Raw genomic sequence first — 22699 nt, forward strand, 5'->3', positions numbered from 1 at the left:
CCTCCCTTCAGCTGTCCCCTTGTTGGTGGAGCAGACTGGAGGTGGTGTCTCCACTGACAGACTGTCGAACTGTTAGCAGTCACTTAATCTCTCCTTAGGCCCCTCTCTCCTCTCTGTCACCAGCCACGCGTGTTTGTACTCACGGGTGATTTACTGGGTTTCTGTGGTCATTCTAGTCCTGTCTTGTTTCGGTCCGGGTGGTCTCCTTTGGTATTCCTAGTTGATCCGGGAGAGGAGAGGAGAGGAGAGAAAGCGATCTGCTGCTCGTAGCTCCGCCTCCGGAAGTCGAATCTAATTTTTTTCCCATCTAGAACATGGCTTGGGTCTTGTTTCTTTCTCTCTCTCTTTTTTTTTAATCTTAATTTTTTTTTTTCACTTTATTTTTTATTTATTTATTTTTTACATGCATAACATTCCCCAGATTCCCATTTAGCAATAAAACCCCCACTATTTCATTCATCATTTTTCATGGACCTGTATTATCCCCACCCACCCCCCCACCCCAGAGTCTTTTACTTTGGTGTAATACTCCAATTCCATTTCAGGTTCGACTTGTGTTTTCTTTTCTAATCTTGTTTTTCAACTTCGGCCTGAGAGTGAGATCATCCCATATTCATCCTTCTGTTTCTGACTTATTTCACTCAACATGATTTTTTCAAGGTCCATCCAAGATCGGCTGAAAACGGTGAAGTCACCATTTTTTACAGCTGAGTAGTATTCCATTGTGTATATATACCACAACTTGCTCTGAATGACTCTGAAAATGTCCAATAGTTCTAGGTTATCTATCTCTTCATTTAGCTCCCTTATGTCTTTACTGATTTTCTTCCTGGATGATCTGTCAAGTTGAGATAGTGGGGTGTTGAAGTCCCCTACTATGATTGTGTTACTGTTAATATATTGCTATAGCTCTTTCAGTAGAAGTTTGATGTATTTAGATGGCTTCTCATTGGGTGCATAGATATTAATAATTGTTAAGTCCTCTTGATTGACTGATCCTCTGAGCATTAAGTAGTGTCCATTCCTATCTTTTTTAATCTTATGTATTTTAAAGTCTATCATGTCAGATATGAGAATAGCTGTTCCTGCCTTTTTTTGTGGGCCATTGGCTTGAATGATAGTTTTCCATCCTTTCACTTTAAGTCTGTGTTTGTCTTGTTGTGTTAGGTGAGTTTCCTGTAGACAACATATTGTTGGGTTGTGTTTTCTGATCCATCTTCCTACTCTGTGTCTTTTAATAGGTGAATTCAGGCCATTCACATTTATTGATATCAAAGATTGAAGATATTTTAACGCCATTCTTTTAGAGTTTTAGAGTGTTTTGATATATGTTCTATTTGTGGTGGTCTGGTTGTTTATAGGAAACCTTTCAGAACTTCTTTCAAGGCAGGCTTGGTGATGGTTGCTTCCTTCAACTGTTGCTTGTCTGAGAAGGTTTTGATGCTTCCATCTAGTCTGAATGACAGTCTAGCAGGATATAGTATTCTTGGCTGAAAGCCTTTCTCATTGAGCACTCGATAGATATCTTGCCATTCTCTTCTGGCCTGTAGTGTTTGTATGGAGAAGTCTGCTGCTCATCTTATGGGTTTTCCTTTGTAGGTGACTCTTTGTTTTTCTCTTGCAGCCTTGAGGATCCTTTCTTTATCCTTATTCCTTTCCAATCTAAGTATGACATGTCTTGGTGTCTTTAGGTCTGGGTTAATTCTGTTTGGGACCCTCTGGGCTTCTTGAATCTTTATGTCTTTGGTGTTGTCTAGACTAGAGAAATTTTCAGCTATTATGGCCTGGAGAACGCTTTCTTCCTCCCCTTCTCTTTCTTCCTCTGGTAAGCCAATAATGCGTATATTGTTTCTTTTGAAGTCATCCCATAGGACTCTGTTGTTGTTTTCAGCATCTCTTAATCTCTTTTTGAGATCTCTTACTTCTTCTTTAGTTGTCTCTAATTCATCCTCAATCTTGCTAATTCTGTCTTCAGCCTCATTGATTCTATTCTCTCTGCCCTCTACTGCTTTCTGGAGTTCATCTATTTTGTTGCCCTGCTCTGATACTGTTTTAGCTTGTTCAGCTAGTTGCCTTCTTAGCTCAGCAATTTCAGCTTTCAGCTCTCTAATAACCATGAGATAATTAGAATTTTCTTCCATATTCTCATTTGTTGTTCCTGCATTTCTGATTACAATTTTTTCAAATTCTTTACTCACTCCTGTTATTATTTCCTTAGCTAATGTTTGGATATTGAACTCGTTGTTTTGTGCTTTGCCCTCTGGAGGACTTTTAGCTGGACTCTTGTCCTGGTTCGAGTCTCCATTATTTTTTCTTCTTGTTTTAACCATTTTATATAAGTTAAGAGGTTTTTCAATCCCTGAGTTGGAGTTCAGTGGTGTAAAAGCCTTTTTTTTTCCCCCCTGTAGGCTATGGTAGCCTGAGGGCTTTTAAACTATCAATAGGCTTCTTGGCTTAATCAATGACTCCTGACCAAGAGATAAAGCAGGGTGTGGCAGAGGTAATCCAGTGGTTATGCAAAGAGACTTTCACAGCCCTTCAGCTATGCCACCGAGGTATAGGTCTTCTCCTGAGTTTCCCGGTTAGATCTCTGTGCCCTGGTGTCCCTCCCTGTTGCTGCTCCAGATTCTGAGGGTAGTAGCAATGGGGACTCAGAGTTGTACTTGGTGAGTCTCTGGGGAGTCCTTTCCTCCCTTCAGCTGTCCCCTTGTTGGTGGAGCAGACTGGAGGTGGTGTCTCCACTGACAAACTGTCGAACTGTTAGCAGTCACTTAATCTCTCCTTAGGCCCCTCTCTCCTCTCTGTCACCAACCACGCGTGTTTGTACTCACGGGTGATTTACTGGGTTTCTGTGGTCATTCTAGTCCTGTCTTGTTTCGGTCCGGGTGGTCTCCTTTGGTATTCCTAGTTGATCCGGGAGAGGAGAGGAGAGGAGAGCTAATCTTAATTTTTTATTTAAAATTAATGATACTTTTTTTCATAAAAGTACATTACCTATAAGCATATGAAAAACAGCACTAAAAACTAAACTTGCAAAATCAATACTTATTATTCACGGTTCAACTAGCTTCATTTACTTAGATAATTCTTAGATTTTTTTCAAAATTATAAACAAATTTATTACATACATAAAATAAAGCTTATAAGTTGAAAAGTATAAATTTCCATATGAGAAAAGCAAAGCAAAAAAAACCCCCAAAACTTCCAATTGTAAAATTAAGGTCTACTGGGAGTCGGGCGGTAGCACAGCAGGTTAAGCGCACGTGACTTGAAGAGCAAGAACCGGAGTAAGGATTCCGGTTGGAGCCCCTGGCTCTTCACCTGCAGGGAGGTCGCTTCACAGGCGGTGAAGCAGGTCTGCAGGTGTCTGTCTTTCTCTCCCCCTCTCTGTCTTCCCCTCCTCTCTCCATTTCTCTCTGTCCTATCCAACAATGACGACATCAATAACAACAATAATAACTACAACGATAAAACAACAAGGGCAACAAAAGGGAATGAATAAATAAATAAATATTACAAAATTATACTAAGTACATTTCCTTTGTATTCTGGGAATTGGCAAAGACTGAATTATATACAGTTTTTGTCATTGACAAGATATTTAATGTATATCAAATAAAAATTATTTAACACATACTAAATTATTATAAGCTATTAACTCATATAAGTTTTGTAAGGCAGAAAGTACCATTGGGGAAGAGTAAAAGATAAAAACAAGGGAGTTGGGCAGTAGCGCAGCAGGTTAAGCACACATGGCGCCAAGTGCAAGGACAGGCTTAAGGATCCTGGTTCGAGCCCCCCGCTCCCCACCTGCAGGGGGTTCCCTTCATGAGCAGTGAGGCAGGTCTGCAGGTGTCTGTCTTTCTCTTCTTCTCTCTACCTCTCTGTTCTCTCTCATTTTCTCTATCCTTTCTAATAAAAATTAGAAAGAAAAAAAGGAAAAATAGCCACTGGGAGCAGTGGATTCATTGAGCCCCAGTGATAACTAGAGGCAAAATAAAAATAATATAATTTAAATGCTACAGGTCCTGTCCTGCATAAATTCTTCCTGTGGGCTTACCATTGCATAAGACATCCTTAAAATCGCAGTTTTGTAGTCAACAATCAGCTTTTCTTTTTTTTTTTCTTTTTTTTTTATTTAAGAAAGCATTAATTAACAAAACCATAGGGTAGGAGGGGTACAACTCCACACAATTCCCACCACCCAATCTCCATATCCCACCCCCTCCCCTGATAGCTTTCCCATTCTCTATCCCTCTGGGAGCATGGACCCAGGGTCATTTTGGGTGCAGAAGGTAGAAGGTCTGGCTTCTGTAATTGCTTCTCCGCTGAACATGGGCGTTGACTGGTCAGTCCATACTCCCAGTCTGCCTCTCTCTTTCCCTAGTAGGATGGGTCTCTGGGGAAGCAGAGCTCCAGGACACATTGGTGGGGTCTTCAGTCCAGGGAAGCCTGGCCGGCATCCTGATGACATCTGGAACCTGGTGACTGAAAAGAGAGTTAACATATGAAGTGAACCATCTTAAGGAAAAGAAACAGAAATGGAGGCATCACACTCCCAGACCTTAAACTATATTATAAAGCCATCATCATCAAAACAGCATGGTACTGGAACAAAAATAGGCACACAGACCAGTGGAACAGAATTGAAAGCCCAGAAATAAATCCCCACACCTGTGGACATCTAATCTTTGATAAGGGGGCCCAAAGGATTAAATGGAAAAAGGAGGCTCTCTTCAATAAATGGTGCTGGGAAAACTGGGTTGTAACATGCAGAAGAATGAAATTGAACCACCTTATCTCACCAGAAACAATCAACTCCAAATGGATCAAAGACCTAGATGTCAGACCAGAAACAATCAAATACTTAGAGGAAAACATTGGTAAAACACTTTCCCACCTAAACCTCAAGGACATCTTTGATGAATCAAACCCAATTGCAAGGAAGACTAAAGCAGAAACAAACTAATGGGACTATGTCAAATTGAAAAGCTTCTGCACATCCAAAGAAACTATTAAACAAACAGACCCCTCACAGAATGGGAGAAGATCTTCACATCCCATACATCAGACAAGAAACTAATCACCAAAATATACAAAGAGCTCAGCAAACTTAGCACCAAAAAAGCAAATGACCCCATGCAAAAATGGGCAGAGGATATGAACAGAACATTCACCTCAGAGGAGATCCAAAAGGCTCACAGACACGTGAAAAATAATTTGCTTTCTGTCTTAACTCTTTTTCAGCCACCATATTCCAGTTGCTACCATGATGCTAACTAGACTTCCCTGGGCAGACAACCCCACCATGTGTCCTGGAGCCCCACCTCACCAGATCCCAGGCCCACTAGGGAAAAAGAGAGACAGGCTGGGAGTATGGATCGACCTGCCAACGCCCATGTTCAGCGGGGAAGCAATTACAGAAGCCAGACCTTCCACCTTCTGCACCCCACAATGACCCTGGGTCCATACTCCCAGAGGGTTAAAGAATCGGAAAGCTATCAGGGGAGGAGATGGGATACGGAGTTCCAGTGGTGGGAATTATGTGGAATTGTACCCCTCCTTATCCTATGGTCTTGTCAGTGTTTCCATTTTATAAATAAAAACTTTAAAAACATTGGCAGTTTTGGAGCCAGATAGTGACCCACACAGCAGGACATACACGTTACCAAGCAAAAGGATCTGGGTTCAAGTCCCTGGTCCCCACCTGCAGGGGGGAAGCTTCTTGAGCACTGCTGCAGGTGACTCTCTTCTCTGTTTCTCTCTTGCACTCTCTCTCTCTATTTTCCCTGTGTGTCTCAGCCTCTGTCAATAAAGAAAGGGAAAGGAAGAAAGATGGCTGTGGAGAATGTTGAGTCTACCTAGGCACAAAACCCCAGCAATAGTGCTGATGGGAAAACTTTTTTTTTAACTAAAATAAGAAAGCAGTTTTATTATATTCACATTCCTCAGACTGAGTGATAATAGCACAGTCCTTGACTCAGTATTTATTGCACCCTGTGCTCCAGGGGTGTGGGTTACAGAGCTGAAGAAGTAAAGCAGGACTGCGGGGAGCTGGGACACCAGACACACTTGAGAGCTCTATTTTATTACAGTCAGCTTTGCTACCCTCATAGATATAGATAGACAAAAATAAGTTGTGCATCGGGAATTAAAAATATTACTGATTTAATAATGATTAATAAGTTTGTAAGATAACAGGGGTGTAATTTCACATAGTTCTCACCACCAGAGCTCCACGTTCTATTATTGGAAGCTTCCCTATTCTTTATTTGTCTGGGATTATGGACCCAGGATCATTATGGAGTGCACAAGGTGGAAGGCCTGGCTTCTATAATTGCTTCTCGACTGGATATGGGCATTGGCAAGTCTATCTATACCCACAGCTTGTTTCTGTCTTTCCCTAGTGGGATAGGGCTCTGGGAGGTGAGATTCCTGGACACAGTGGTGAGGTCATCTGCCCAGGGAAATCAGGTTGGCATCATGGTAGCATCTGAAGCTTGGTGGTTGAAATGCATTAAGATATAAAGCAGAACAAATAGTTTAATAATCAGGAACCCAAAGGCAGGAATAAAACAGATGAATTTAGGCATCTGCATTATGGAAAAAGCTAGGAAGTCCATTTTAGGTATGTACCAAAGGACCCGTGACTTTTTTTTTTTTTTGTAACTTTTAAAAATCTTTATTTATTAGATAGAGACAGCCAGAAATGGAGAGGGAAGAGGATGATAGATGGGGAAAGAGACAGAGAGACACCTGCAGCCCTGCTTCACCACTTGTGAAGCTTTCCCCCTGCAGGTGGGGATGGGGGCTCGAACCTGGGTCCTTGTGCACTGTAGCATTTGAGCTCAACCAGGTGCGCCACCACCTGGCCCCCCGTGACTTTGTATAGTAAGAAAATTGCCTGAGTCAAAATAAGCACACAATATAAAGTAGGTTATCTGATACTTTATTTCCCAAAATAAATAAATACAGATTTCAGGGGCTGGAAAGCATCTTGCCTTGCGTGAGGCCCTGGGTTGAGTCCCAACACCACATGGGCATACCATGAATGGCACTGGGTGAGCTCCACGGATGGTGGAGTGGTGCTGTGGTGTCTCTCCTCTCTCAGTCTCCCTCTTTTATTTATTTATTTATTTATTTATTTATATTTATATTTTTATTTTTTTGCCTCCAGGGTTGTCGATGGGGCTCAGTACCTGCACTACTGTATCCACTGCTCCTGGAGGCCATCCCCCTTTTTGTTGCCTTTGTTGTTGTTGTTGTTGTTGGATAGGACAGAGAGAAACGGAGAGAGGAGGGGAAGACAGAGAGGGGGAGAGAAAGACAGACACCTGCAGACCTGCTTCACTGCCTGTGAAGCGACTCCCCTGCAGGTGGGGAGCCGGGGGCTTCTTCCAGCCCTCTTTGTGCTTCATATGTACCATGTGCACTTAACTTGCTGCGCTAAGGCCTAACCCCGTTTCCCTCTTTCTAAGGAAATAATGGAAGAAGGAAATAAGGAAAGAAAGAGAGAAAAAGGGAGGAAGGAAGGAGAGAGAGAAAAAGAGGCCACTCAGCAGTGACATGCATGCATGAGAGCCTGCACTCATTTCCTGGTGCCCCACATAAAAAACTGAAAGGAGGGGGGCGGGCAGGAGCGCAGCGGGTTAAGCGCAGGTGGCGCAAAGCGCAAGGACCGGCGTAAGGATCCTGGTTGGAGCCCCCGGCTCCCCACCTGCAGGGGAGTCGCTTCACAAGCAGTGAAGCAGGTCTGCAGGTGTCTGTCTTTCTCTCCCCCCTCTGTCTTCCCCTCCTCTCTCCATTTCTCTCTGTCCTATCCAACAACGACGACAACAATAACAACAATATTAATAACAGCAATGATAAACAACAAGGGCAACAAAAGGGGAAAAAAACCCTGAAAATAAAACTTAGGGGGGGAAAGAGACAGCAGAGTGGTACATTGCCCCGTGTGAAGACCGAGTTCCAACCTTGGGCTGCCATGTGGGAGCTGCAGCAGGGAGGCTTCCTGAGTAGTGGAGCAGTGCTGCAGCTGCCCTTCTTGCTGGGGCTCTCTCTCTCCCTATTAAAATAAATAACTGACTAGGGAGTCGGGTTAAGCGCACGTGGCCCAAAGCAAAAGGACCAGCATAAGGATCGGGTTCGAGCCCCCAGCTCCCCACCTGCAGGGGAGTCGCTTCACAGGCAGTGAAGCAGGTCTGCAGGTGTCTGTCTTTCTCTCCCCCTCTCTGTCTTCCTCTCCTCTCTCCATTTCTGTCTGTCCTAGCCAACAAGGACAACATCAGTAACAACAATAACTACAACAATAAAACAAGGGCAACAAAAGGGAATAAATAAGTACTTTTTAGAAATAATAAATAATTGACTAAATAGGAGGGCAAGTAGTAACACACCCAGTTAAGTGCACACATTAGCATGCACAAGGGCCTGGGTTCAAGCCCCCCTCTCCCTACCTGTGGGGGTTGGAGGGGAGCTTAATGAGCAGTGAATCAGTGCTGCAGGTGTGTCTCTCTCTCCCTATCTCCCCCTCCTCCCTCAATGTCTCTTTGTCCTATTCAATAAAATAGAAAAAGGAAAAGGAAAAATTGACCACTAAGTGCAGTGGATTCGTGTTGGGGCACTGAGGTCCAATGATAGACCTGATGACAATAAAATTTAAATAAATGAATAAATTTAAATAAAATTTAGAAAACAACTCAGGGCAAAACATAAAGAATTTTAAAGTTCATGTTTTTCATCATAAGAAAACTGTAACTGCATTGTGATAGTCATTTTATAACATGTACACACAACAAATCACTGTGTTGTACAACAAAACTTATATGCCAGTAATGTCTAATTAAAAAAAGTATTATCTTTATTTATTGGATAGAAACAGCCAGAAATCAGAGGGGAGGGGGAGATAGAGGGGAGACAGACAGACAGAGAAACACCTGCAGCCCTGCTTCACCACTCACAAAGCTTTCCCCCTGCAGGTGGGGACGGGGGCTTGAACCTGCATCCTTGTGCATTGTAATATATGCACTCAACTTAAGGTGTGCCACCACCCAATATCTAAATTTTTAAAAAGTCCTCATTACAAGCGCAGCAAAATGGCTCATTGAGAGAGAGGCTGCTTTGCCGTATGTGTGGCCTAGGTTTGAACCCAACCCCTCTGCATGGGAGGGAGGGGGGGCGACTTCATTGCTCTGGTGTCTTTTCCTCTCCTTCTGTCTGTCTGTCTGTCTATCTTAAAAAAGTCAGTTGGGGGAGTTGGGCGGTAGGACAGCGGGATAAGCGCACATGGCGCAAAGCGCAAGGACCGGTGTAAGGATCCCAGTTCAAGCCCCCGGCTCCCCACCTGCAGGGGAGTCACTTCACAAGCGGTGAAGCAGGTCTGCAGGTGTCTGTCTTTCTCTCCCACTCTCTGTTTCCCCTCCTCTCTCCATTTCTCTCTGTCCTATCCAACAACAATGATGCTAATAATAGCTACAATAATAAAACAACAAGGGAAACAAAAAGGGAATAGGTAAATAAATATTTTTTAAAAAGTCAGTTGGGGGGGTGCACAGAGATAGCAAGAAAAAGAAGTGCTAGTTAGCAGCCCAGAGATGGTACAATGGATGAAGCTTGGACCCTGAGTTTGACACCTGACATCACATGCACTAGAGTGATACTCTGGTTCTCTCTCTCGGAAATGAGTGAATCTTTTTTAAAAGTGCTAATTATGTTACAAAGGTACCTACCTGATTTTCAAACTACTGAAGAAATAAATGAGCTATCATTATAGGGTTCCAAGAAATGAACATTAAGTTTTTTAGAGCATCTATTTTTACTCTTGTTCTAAGAAGGGTTTACTAAAAAATAAATTTAGAAAAAAAAGCCTTACTGTTCCTATTTTATCCTCTTGATTTAATCTTTTTTTTCTTGAAAAAAAAACAGGCAAACTATGGAATAGCTTGCAAAGAAAGCAACATATATATAAACACATTTTCTTTACATCGTGAGCAGTATCACACACACACACACACACACACACACTGCTCAGCTCTGGCTTTTTATGGTGTTAGGGAATGAGCCTGGGACCTCAGAGCCTCAGGCATGAAAGTCAGTAATGTAAATCACTGGGCTATTTCTGTGGCCCTAATCATAATTTAATACTTCATCACTTCAGAAGTTTTGCATTAAAATTTAACCTACCTCAAAGAATTGTTAGATGAGAGAACATGGAATCATGAGTATAAAAATACTTGCCAAATACAAATGAAATTATAATAACATCTTCACAAACTTAGCTGTTGAACAGTTAACTTCTTCCTGTCACTGGTATATGTGGAATCATACTTAATTTTTCCCCCTTCAGTTTCTGCATTGCATTCACTTTTTCAGTTGTAGAGTTCCTTTTTTTTTTTTTACCAGAGCACTGATCAACTCTGCCTTATGGTGGTTTGGGGGATTGAACCTGGGACTTTGGAGCCTCAGACCTGAGAGTCTCCTTGCATAACCATTATGGTATCTACTCCTGCCCCAGTTTCAGAGGTCTAATGTTTATTCCCTGCTTTTTATCAGATATAGTAGCTGGAAGAGGAGATGATGGAGAGTCGATTTATGGACGAACATTTGAAGGTGAGTGAGACATATGTTGGTTATTCATATTTAACAGAACTGGACAAATCCACAACTCCAAATAAGACAATGTTTGGGCTAACATAAAAACTGGGAGAGTTAAAATGGAAGTTTTAAACTGGAGGAACCAGAGACAGTTCACCCAGCTGAGTCCTCAGTTTAAACTGGGAAGACCACTTGAAGCTCAGGAAGCATCCTCTCTCTATAAACTCTGTCCACCGACTTGCTCTACAGTGATGAGCCTTGTAGTTATACATCTTCCCAGCACCAAAGATTGTTATTTGAAAATGTCATTTAATACTTTAAAAAGGAAAAGAGCTCTGGGAGAGAGGGAATGTCATTTCAGTTCTGGGAAAGGAAATTCTAATATGAATCTGGAATCCAATGTTCAGTCATTATCAGAACTCCATTAAAGATTTACTAGGGTTATGCGAAGGCCTCAGGAGCCAATGTGCCGAGACTCTTATTGGTCAAAGATGCATTTGTTTGAATAGTGATTGAAATCACCTGAGTCGCAAGAGCTATTTGAAATCTGCTCTGCTGAATTATAGAGTGAAGCTCCATTCCTTATCTTTGGGAAGATGACAGGAAACGAATTCATTACCTTGAACCCAGGTCGATACTGGGAAAGAGTCCAGCATCTCTCTTGCCTCTCCTGTTTTTACTGTAGCAAATTGTAGATAAGAGGAAACAACATGCTGAATGTAGTTCCATTAACAAGGGGAAAAAAAGAAATGATACACCGTCACCATTATGCTATCCTGGTGAACTAAGGAATCTAAGCATTTACTGCATGGGTACCTTCCCCAAACACATAAGTGGACTTAGGAGCCTTCCTTGTGAAAACATACCACCAAAAACATATAGATATCTTTTTAAATTTTTTAAAATTATATTTACTTATTAAATAGAGGCAGCCAGAAATTGAGAGGGGGTGGGGGAGATAGAGGAGAGAGACACCCGCAGCCCTGCTTCAGCACTCATAAAGTCTTCTCCCTGCAGGTGGGGACCAGGGGCTTGAACCTGGGTCCTTGCGCACTGATGTGCGCCCAACCAGGTGTGCCACCACCTGGCTCCACCACCATAAAGATATTAACCTGAGTCTGATTAGACCTCTGGCCCCAGCTGCCAGTTTTTAATACAACCAGTTCTGTCAAAATGTACAAGGTCTTTTCGCTATGCAAAATTGTACGTACGCTAAAAACCATAGGACTTCTGGCAAATCTGAGGTGTAAAACAAACTTCCACAATGACACATTAAAAATAAGATAGTGGGGCCAGGCGGTGGCCTACCCAGTTGAGCACACACATCCTCATGCACAAGGACTAGGGTTCAAAACCCCTCTCCACACCTGCAGATGGAGGAGTCGTGAGCAGTGAAGCAGTGCTCTTCCCCCGCCTCCTCCTCTCTGTCTTTTTAATAAATCTTTTATTATTATTATTGGATAGAGACAGCCAAAAATCGAGAGGGGAGAGCGTGATAGAAAGGGAGAGAGGGGAGTCAGGCGGTGGCGCAGTGGGTTAAGCGCACGTGGCGCAAAGCGCAGGGACCGGAGTAAGGATCCCGGTTCGAGCCCCCGGCTCCCCACCTGCAGGGGAGTCGCTTCACGGGGGTGAAGCAGGTCTGCAGGTGTCTATCTTTCTCTCCCCTCTCTCTCTGTCTTCCCCTCCTCTCTCCATTTCTCTCTGTCCTATCCAACAACAAAGCAACATCAACAATGGCAATAATAACCGCAACGAGGCTGCAACAACTAGGGCAACAAAAAGGGGGAAAAATGGCCTCCAGGAGCGGTGGATTCATGGTGCAGGCACCGAGCCCAGCAATAACCCTGGAGGGAAAAATAAATAAATAAATAAATAAATAAAAATAAAAAATAAAAATAAAAAAAAAGAGAAAGGGAGAGAGAAAGACACCTACAACCACTTGCAAAGTGGGGCTTGAACCTTGGGTTCGAACCAGGGCTTGAATCTTGAGGTTTGAACCAGGGTGCCCTCAACCAGGTGCACCACCACCTGGCCGCCCCCCCCCCCCACTTCCACTTCCACTTCCCTATCACTTTCTCTCTGGCTTATCAAGAGAAAACGGGAAAAGTAGCACACACTGGACTATGGAGATGTTCTAGGGTCTAGATGACAAGACTCATGAACAGATAAAGTGTAAGGGAAACAGGGATTGAGGTAGAATCTGTAAAGCGAAATATATTTTATACTAAGGGCAAGGACCCCTGCAAGGGCCTGGGTTCAAGTCCCGGCTCCCCCACTTGCAGAGGGGACACTTCAAAAATGGCAAAGCAGGTCTGCAGGTGTTTATCTTTTTCTCTCCCTCTCTATCTCCCCCTCCCCTATCTCTCTCTCTCTCTCTCTATCCAAAAATAAATAAATAAAATGGAAAAAATGGCCTCCAGGAGCAGTGAATTCATAGTGCAGGCACTGAGCCCCAGCAATAGCCTTGGAGGCAAAATATATATATTGGGGGGGGGTATATAGCATAATGGTTATGCAAAGAGATTCTCATGCCTGAAGCCCCAAAGTCCCAGGTTCAATCCCCTGCTGACCACCATAAGCCAGAGCTGAGCAGTGTTCTGGTAAAAAAAAAAAAATTAAAGAAAAGAAAAAAAGTATATATATATTTAAAATTTTTTATTATCTTTATTTATTGGATAGAGACAGCTAGAAATCAAGGGGGTGATAGAGAGGGAGAGAGATAGAGACACCTGCAGCCCTGCTTCACCACTGTCAAAGCTTTCCTCCTGCAGGTGGGGGCTGGGGCTTGAACCTAGGTCCTTGCACACTGTAATAAGGGGGCTCAACCAGGTACCACCAGGTACTACCACTCAGCCCCGAAACATATATTTTAAAGGCATAACAAGTCTTTTAAAATGGGAAAGAGCAACCTGTAGTACTTAAAAGATGTGCCCGTGGGGAGCAAAAACTCTACGACAAAAATACGTAATTATGAAAAGTGAAGAAAAGATGACTTGGGTGAGGGAAGACTGGAACATGAGCTTTGGAAAAAGGAGGCACAGCTAGTGGGGATCTGCAGTGGTTAAAAGGGTGTTTGCCTCTTGATAATATTTAGAATGACTGTCCACATGAGGCTGCTGCGCCTTTTTGTGTCTGGTTCTGCTGGGGGGGGGGGGGGGGGAGGAAGGAGGAGGAGACTAAAGCAGTGCATGTCCATGGATTTCTTCTCTGTTCCGGAGCTTTGCTAACACTCTTAATCTCCGGTGAGAAGCCACTGGGCTTCTCCACCCCATGGCCATTGTTAGAGTCACAGGGATTTAGTGCTCTAATTTAAAGCCCCTCCAGGATTTGCTCCTTCTGTCCAGTGGGAGACCCAGCTCTAAGCCCACCTCCTCACCGGCCCTTCTGTGGGTGTCTGTGCCTCCTCCAAGACTTTTCTGGGGGGTGGTCTAGCATCTAGGGAGGCTCTGTGAGTTCAGGGAAACCTTCATTACGCAGTTTGTTCAGAAATAGAAATTAAGTGACGGATGCAGTGAAAAGGGATGCTCCAGTGGTCTGGGAGGTGGCGCAGTGGGTAAAGCATTGGTTTTTCTAGCGTAAGGTCCCGAGTTCAGTCCCTTGTAGCACATGTACCAGAGTGATGTCTGTTTGTTGTCTCTCTCTCTTTCTCTCTCTCTTTCTCCATCTATCATTCTCATTAATAAATACGTAAAATCTTAAAAGGGGTGTGGGAGTCAGCGGTAGCACAGCGGGTTAAGCGCACATGGCGCAAAGCACAAGGACCGGCTTAAAGATCTGGGTTCAAGCCCCCGGCTCCCCACCTGCAGGGGAGTCGCTTCACAGGCGGTGAAGCAGGTCTGCAGGTGTCTGTCTTTCTCTCCCCCTCTCTGTCTTCCCCTCCTATTTCCATTTCTCTCTTTCCTATCCAACAACGACGACATCAATAACAACAACAATAACAACTACAACAATAAAACAACAAGGGCAACAAAGGGAAAATAAATAAATAAATATAAAAAAGATAAAAAAAAATTAAGGTGTGTGTGTGTGTGTGTGTGTGTGTGTGTGTTGTTCTAGAAGGAAAGATGATGCATGGCTTAAAGTGAGAGTCTGGCTGAATCTCAGACCAGGAATGTAGGTTTTGCAACCCCCCAACCCCCCTGCAGAATGTTGATACATGGGGTAGCTAGTCCCTTCTCTACTTTTTAAATTTTTTTTTTATCTTGGATCCTATTTTCATGAAACGAAGAATTACAACTCAGGTTTTGTTAAAAACAACAAAAGAAACAAAAAATCCTTAAAAAGCAAGCATTTTTACTGGGCTGTCAGAATAGCTTAGTGTGCTGCTTTGCCCTGGCACAACCTGGTTTGAGCCTGGCCCCCTCCAACTTGAAGGAAGCTTTGATGCTGTGATCCTTTCATTCTTGCTACCTTTCTGGCTCTATCAAAGGTCCTGAAAGTGGTGCAATCTGGAACGTTCCTACTCGTGACCACAGAAGCAAGCTCAGACCTACAGGGATGCAGAGGTTACATAGGCTCCTGCGCTGAATATGGGGCCCAGATCAAATCGATGGGGTTTACAGTCAACAATATTTACATACTTTTCCCGTATTTGGGAGCTGCTATCTTCCCTGATCCAGCTTTCTAGCCCTTTTTTCAGCCATGGCATCATCTCCCCAGACAAAAACTTGGGTCCATCTGCATATCAGATATCAGGCTCAGGCAAAAACTAGTCAGGTCATGGGCCACTTGGAATATACCTAAACTAGACCTACCAGCTTTTTCCAAAACGGAGACTCCAGATCTTCATCTGCAGTATTCCTGCCTTTAGGTTCATGATTAGTCAACAATTTGTATGGCTTTATATGTTAACCCTTTTTCAGCCACCGGGTTCCTACCATGATGCCAACTGGACTTCCCTGAGCAGGTGACCCCTCCAATGTGTCCTGGAACCCTGTTTCCCCAGAGCCCTGTCCCACTACAGAAAGAGAGAGGCAGACTGGGAGTATGGATAGACCTGCCAACGCCGATGTTCAGTGGGGAAGCAATTACAGAAGCCAGATCTTCCACCTTCTGCACCCCATAATGGGGTCCATACTCCCAGAGGGATAAAGAATAGGAAAGCTGGGAGTCGGGCGGTAGCGCAGCAGGTTAAGTGCACGCTGCGAGAAGCACAGGGGCCGGCTCCCTGTTCGAAGAAGGACAGGATCCCTGTTCAAAACCCCGGTTCCCCACCTGCCAGGGAGTTGCTTCACAGGTGGTGAAGCAGGTCTGCAGGTGTCTATCTTTCTCTGCCCCTCTTTGTCTTCTCCTCCTCTCTACATTTCTCTCTGTCCTATCCAACAACATCAACATCAATATCAACAACAATAATAACTACAAAAGTAAAACAACAAGGACAACAAAAGGGAATAAAAAAAAAAGAACAGGAAAGCTATCGGGAGGAGATGGGATACAGAGTTCTGGTGGTGAGAATTGTGTGGAATTGTACCCCTCCTTATCCTGTAGTCTTGTCAGTGTTTCCATTTTATAAATAAAAAGTATAATTAAAAAAGGGGGCTGGGGGTGAGAGGGCAATGGTGCACCTGGTTAATCACACATAGTACTAAGCTCAAGGATCTGCAGGGAGAACACTTCACAAGTTGTAAAGTAGATCTGCAGGTATCTCTTCCTTTCTGTGTCCCCCTCCCCTCTCAATTTCTTTCTGTCTTAGCCAATAAAATGGAAAATATGGCCACCAGAAGCAGGGGGGTTTTAGTGCTGGCTCCGAACCCCAATGACAACCCTGGAGGCAAAAAAAGGGGGTGAGGAAAATATTGTTACTAATAGTAAACATATGAACAAGATAATATAATATACATAATTTAGTCAATCAGTTGCTTAGTTGGCTTTGCTTTGAAATTTAAAACATGAACAGCCAGTGACTGCAGTATAGAAACATCTTACTGGCACTTATCTCCGTATCTCTCAGTCCTCAGGATCATATAAAAGTATTGAGTGTCAACTTACAACTGAGTGTTTTTTTGTTTGTTTGATGCTACTTCCTTCTGTGTTTTTGAATTTGGAAGTAAATCTTACTTCTTTCTTTTAAAAAAATTTTTATTATTATTTATTCCCCCTTTTGTTGCCCTTGTTTTTATTGTAGTTGTTGTTGTTGTTGTCGTTGTTGGATAGGACAGAGAGAAATGGAGAGAGGAGGGGAAGACAGAGAGGGGGAGAGAAAGACAGACACCTGCAGACCTGCTTCGCCGCCTGTGAAGCAACTCCCCTGCTGGTGGGGAGCTGGGGGCTCGAACTGGGATCCTTACGCCGGTTCTTTTGCTTCGTCACATGCGCTTAACGGGCTGCGCTACGGCCCGACCCCCAATCTTACTTATTTCATGCTGGAAATAGTACCACCTGACACTGGTAACCTGACAAACATGATATATAGTTCTTTCTACTTGTTAGCCTTACACATTAAAAAAAAAGGTCCTTCCCCACAAAAAGTTTTGGTCAACTGATGTAAACGCTGAGATCAGAATTTAATGAGGGGCCCAGAGATGGCTTATTGGATAGAACACACACTTTGCCATTTGCAAGGACTGGGGCTCAGGCCCCTTCTCCCCACTTGAAAGGGAAGCACAGCTTCATGAGCACAGAGCAGTGCTGCAGGTGCCTCCTTGTTGTCTCACTCTAACCAGCACACTTGACTAAAAAAATACAGCACAAATAAAATATTTACAATATAGAATGCATTCATAAATATTACTGAGAAGCTGTGGAGTTCCTTTTGTACTTTACATGATACCATCAGTTGACATAATGGACAGATTTTGATGATCTACTGATTCTTATCTTTTTCTAGATGAAAACTTCTCAGTTCCTCATAATAAAAGAGGAATCATTGGAATGGCCAACAAAGGCCCCCACAGCAATGGGTCACAATTCTACATCACCTTCCAGTCAACTCCCTATCTAGACAGGAAACATGTGGCTTTTGGGTATGTGCATTCTGAATTTGTCTATAATATTCAGACATCTGAAAATGTGGTTCAGAAAGGTTTGGTAAGTATTATATATAGTTAAGAATAGAATTTAAGGGAGTCGGGCGGTAGTGCAGTGGCTTAAACGCAGGTGGCACAAAGCGCAAGGACCCATGTAAGGATCCTGGTTTGAGCCCCCGGCTCCCCACCTGCAGGGGAGTCGCTTCACAGGCAGTGAAGCAGGTCTGCAGGTGTCTGTCTTTCTCTCCCCCTCTCTGTCTTCCCCTCCTCTCTCCATTTCTCTCTGTCCTATCCAACTACAATGACAGCAATAACAATAACTACAACAACAAAACAGGGCAACAAAAGGGAGTAAATAAATATTTAAAAATTTAAAAAAGAATAGAATTTAAAAAGCAAAAGTAGTACAAATGCAGACAAACCTATCTAGAAATAATATATTTTTTGATACAGATAGAAATCAAGAAGGAAGTGGGTGATAGAGAGGAAGAGAGGCACATGGTCTGGGAGGTGGCACAGTAGATAAACCACTGGAGTCTCAAGCGTGAGGTCCTGAGTTCAATCCCCGGCAGCACATATACCAGAGTGATGTCTGGTTCTTTCTCTCTCCTATCTTTCTCATGAATAAATAAATAAATTCTTTTAAAAAGAGAGAGAGAGAGAAGGAGAGAGGGAGAAAGGCACCAGCAGACCTGCTTCACCACTCACAAAGCTTCCCCCCTAGAGTTGGGTGGCAGCCAGCGGGTTAAGCGCAGCAGGCAAAGCACAAGGGCTGGAGTAAGGATCCGGGTTCCAGCCTCTGGCTCCCCACCAGCAGGGGAGTCGCTTCACAGGCGGTGAAATGTATGTCTTTCTCTCCCCCTCTCTGTCTTCCCCTCTTCTCTCCATTTTTCTCTGTCCTATCCAACAACAATGACATCAATAATAACAACAACAATAACTACAACAATAAAACAACAGGGGCAACAAAAGGGAATAAATAAATAAATATTAAAAAGCTTTCCTCCTGTAGGTGGGGGCCAGAGGCTCAATCCCAGTTCCTTGCACATTGTAACATGTGTGCTCAACCAGGTGTGCCACCACTCAGACCCTTAGAAATAAATATTTCCTAAGAAGCTTGATACCTATTTAAAAAGACAGTTCAGACACAGGTTTTAAAGTGCCCAATCTATCTATCCATTCATCTCCAGCCACTTGTCCATCTACAACCTCAAGAATATTTTGTTGTTGATAGTAGGGTTTCACTTCTCCAGGCTGACGTTTCAGAGAGAGAGGGAGAGAGAGAGAGAGAGAGAGAGGAGAACAGAAACCCTATGGCAGTAAAATGTGGTAAGGACCAGGTTAGAAGCTGGGTCATGCCAATGGTAAAACAAATGCGCTATTCAAGCAAACTGTTTTTTTGTCAGTCCAACAATATTATAAATTCTTAGTTGCTATGAGTACTGTCATAGTGCTTAATGTGTTTTGATGTATAAGAGAAATGTATCCATTGAAATAATTGCTCATGCTGTAATGAGATAGAAACTCTTTACATTTTGCTTAACGAGATGAAAAACCATTTCACTGGATAATGAAAACTATCCAAATTGTAAATAACTTTCCTGTGGCTTGAGCCCACCCAGCACCACACGTGAGTACCACTACACCGGCGGAGACCACACAGATACTGGAGCCATGCTATGAGTCTGAAATAAGGAATTAAAGTCAATCAGGAGTGGTGGAATTGCCCCAGGTGTGAGGCCCCAGCAACTAAAAAAAAAGAAAGTATGCTGACAAGGATGCTTATTAACCTGTGCAGGTTAAACGGACAGTGAGGACTGTCCTTGTGCGCTAACCACTGGTGCACTCAACCCGGCGTGCCACCACCTGGCCTGTAGTTGGTCCTTCTTAGCTTCCCTTTCTTTCTTTCTTTTATTTTTCCATTTTTTCCTATATTTATTTATTTATTCCCTTTTGTTGCCCTTGTTTTATTATTGTAGTTATTGTTGTTATTAATGTCATCATAGTTGGATAGGACAGAGAGAAATAGAGAGAGGAGGGGAAGACAGAGAGAGGGAGAGAAAGACAGACACCTGCAGACCTGCTTCACCGCCTGTGAAGCGACTCCCTGAGGTGGGGAGCCGGGACTTGAACCGGGATTCTTATGCAGGTCCTTGCACTTTGCGCCACCAGCACTTAACCCACTGCGCTACCGCCCGACTCCCTACCATCCCTTTCTTAAACACAAATGTGGCCACTTAAGTATGTATGTATATATGTATGTATGTAATTTATTGTGGAGAGCAGTCTGGAAATTTCTCAGCATGCTAGAAATGAACCTACCCTATGATTCATTAATTTCTCTCTTGGAGACCTATCCTAAGGAAACAAATGGGCCAGGTGGTGGTACACCTGTTTAAACACATACATTACATACAGTGCACAAAGACCCAGGTTCAAGCCCCTGGTTTCTCCCCACCTGTAGGGAGAAAGCTTCACGAGTGGTGAAACAGGGCTACAAGTATCTCTCTGTCTCTCTCCTTCTCTAATGCACCTCCTCTCAATTTCTCTGTCTCTATCCAATAATAAATAAATAAAAATAGTGGTCTAGGAGGTGGTGCGGTAGATAAAGCATTGGATTCTCAACCATGAGGTCCTGAGTTCAGTCCCCTGGCAGCACATGTACCAGAGTGATATCTGGTTCTTCCTCTCTCTCTGCCTGTCTTTCTCATAAATAAATAAATAAATAAATAAATAAATAAATAAATAAAATAAAAAGGGAAACAAATATATCCATCCAAAGAGATCTATGTATACCTATATTTATAGCAGCACAATTTATAAGAGCCCCAAATTGGACGTATAGTTTCTGCTTTTTAGAGAGTTAATAGTGTTTGTGGATTTGCTAGTATGTGTGCTCAACCAGGTGTACCAGCACCCAACCCCTTAATAGTGTATTTGGAAAATAACTGTTAGGACAGTGAGATGTGGGCTTTGCAAGTCCTGTAAAGAGTGCCACTTCTTTTACTATTATTCTTATTTGTGAGAGGGGAGCTGGGCATGGCCCAGAGCACCAGAACGCTCCTCTGGCGTTCTCCTAGTCCTGTCCGTGAACGCGAATGCGCGTCCCTTCCAGCATCTGCAGGCCGGAGTGCTGCTGGGGCCAGGGCATGCATGTTATGTGCTCTCACAGGCTGCACTGTCTCCTCACTCCCAGATTTTCATTTTTAAAAGGCCATTCTGACTCTGGTGAGAAAAACAGAACTTGGAATGGTCCCAGAGCAGATGTGGGAGAATCAGGGGGAAGAGGACACAGCTAGAGCATGTAAGATCTTTATGACTGTTGTTAATTTGTAGAAAACAGTCTTGGCTAAGCTAGACAGGACCCAATTTAGGAATGCGTGCAAAATGTGAAAATTTATGACTAAATTTTCTATGTTTTTGTTTTGTTCCATAGGCAATTAATTGAAGGAACGGAAACCCTTCAGAAGCTTGAATCAGTCCCAACGGAGAATGAAAGACCTGTACAACAGTGTGTAATTACTAACTGTGGCGATCTTTACACCTGACCACGCCTTCTGACCATTTATTACTACAGATTTAATCAGCTGTTTCTAGGTTTCATTAAATAGTCCCTGATAAATTTAACAGGACAGCTGTGGCAAACGCTATAGGCTAGCTCACCCAGCATGCAAAACCCCATTTGCATTTCTTATCTCTGGCACTGAGAAAATGGAAACAAAGTACTCAGTCTCCCAGCCAGCTTTGTAGCCAGGAGTGGCTGTGGGATCCTGTTCTGTGCTACAGGAATAGAATAACAATGGTTTTGGCCCTTCTCCTTCATCCAGTCTTGAATGTAGAGAAGCCTGGAGCCTTTAAAGAAAAAGAAAAGGTCAGGAGAACTGCAGAGCTGGGGGCTGCGACTAGTTTTAGTTGAACTTCTTACTATAGGAAACCAAGAGGCCTCTGTTTGTTTACATTACTGTCAGGTCAAGTTTTTTGTTACTTGTCGTCAAAAGCTGTTCTCCATTAGCAGTGCCTTAATGGTGTTTGAATTACTGTAGCATTTGCAAGAGAACATGTTTCCAACTACACTGCTAGCAGGAGAAATTTGGTAAACATCCTACTAGGAGGAAGTTAATTCATGGAAATATTTCTTGAATTGTCTATACAAAGTTCTTCTAGATTTTATGTGACATGCATAGAATGTTTGTCTTTGAGTCATACCTTGTATGTGAAAATCAGACTTTGGGGGTATGGTCCCCTTGGTGGTGGTGAGCTTTTAAGATGTTATGTCATTGAGGATCTAGTTTTTTTTTTTTTTTTTTTTTTTTTTTGCCTCCAGGGTTGTTGCTGGGGCTCAGTGTCAGCACAACAATCCACTGCTCCTGTGGCCATCCCCCTCCTCCCCAATTTTTTGTTGTTGTTTGCTTGTTTGGATAGGACAGAGAGAAATTGAGAGGGGAGTGGGAGATAGAGAGAGGGAAAGAAAGACACCTGCAAGCCTGCTTCATCGCTTATAAAGCGACTCCTCCCCTGCAGGTGGGGACCAGAGGCTTGAACTAGTATACTTGCGCAGGTCCTTATGCTTCCTGCTATGTGCACTTAACCCGGTGCACCACTGCTCAGCCCCTTCGAGGATCTAGTTTTTATCAGCAGCTCTTTTTTTTTTAAAGATTTAATTTATTTATTTATTAATGAGAAGATAGGAGGAGAGAGAAAGAACCAGACATCACTCTGGCACATGTGCTGCCGGGGATCGAACTCAGGACCTCATGCTTGAGAGTCCAAAGTTTTACCACTGCGCCACCTCCCGAACCACTATCAGCAGCTCTTTCACCTTCCCATGTCACCTGAGGATTTTATTCTAGTGTGGGGCCAGGGCCAAACCCTGTCTGCACACACGGGAAGCATGCTTTCACTGCTGACTTCTTTTTCTTTGTTCTCATCTCTAGAATGCCACTGATCTAGACAGAGACAGACGGTGGGGGGAAGAAAGAGAGAGAGAGAGAGGCTCTGAGCACTAAAGCTTCCTTCAGTGTGGTGGTGGCCAGTGTTGAACCTGGGCTGCACATAAAGCAAAACAGCGCACTACCCAACTGAGTGATTTTTCTAGCCTTCCCCTACCTCCTTTATTACCTTTTTATTGCTACCACGGTTAT

At 43.3% G+C, this 22699-nt stretch overlaps 1 protein-coding gene across 4 annotated transcripts in view; it reads left to right on the plus strand.

Annotated features, from left to right (window-relative positions):
* The window catches only part of PPIL6 (peptidylprolyl isomerase like 6), a 48398-nt gene extending 27213 nt beyond the window's left edge, over positions 1 to 21185 (plus strand). For 3 of the 4 annotated variants that reach the window (XM_060190659.1, XM_060190658.1, XM_060190660.1), the window contains 3 exons: positions 10552 to 10608; positions 17420 to 17555; positions 20995 to 21185. In XM_060190659.1, coding sequence (XP_060046642.1) covers positions 10552 to 10608; positions 17420 to 17555; positions 20995 to 21106 — 305 coding nt within the window. In that variant the 3' untranslated portion in view covers positions 21107 to 21185. Of the gene's footprint in view, positions 1 to 10551; positions 10609 to 15022; positions 15603 to 17419; positions 17556 to 20994 lie in introns of those variants that run through there. The other variant, XM_060190661.1, reaches the window with a different exon arrangement.
* Positions 21186 to 22699: the final 1514 nt, after the last annotated feature.

The sequence above is a fragment of the Erinaceus europaeus genome, chromosome 4 (assembly GCF_950295315.1).
Source record: "Erinaceus europaeus chromosome 4, mEriEur2.1, whole genome shotgun sequence".
NCBI classification, from domain to species: domain Eukaryota; kingdom Metazoa; phylum Chordata; class Mammalia; order Eulipotyphla; family Erinaceidae; genus Erinaceus; species Erinaceus europaeus.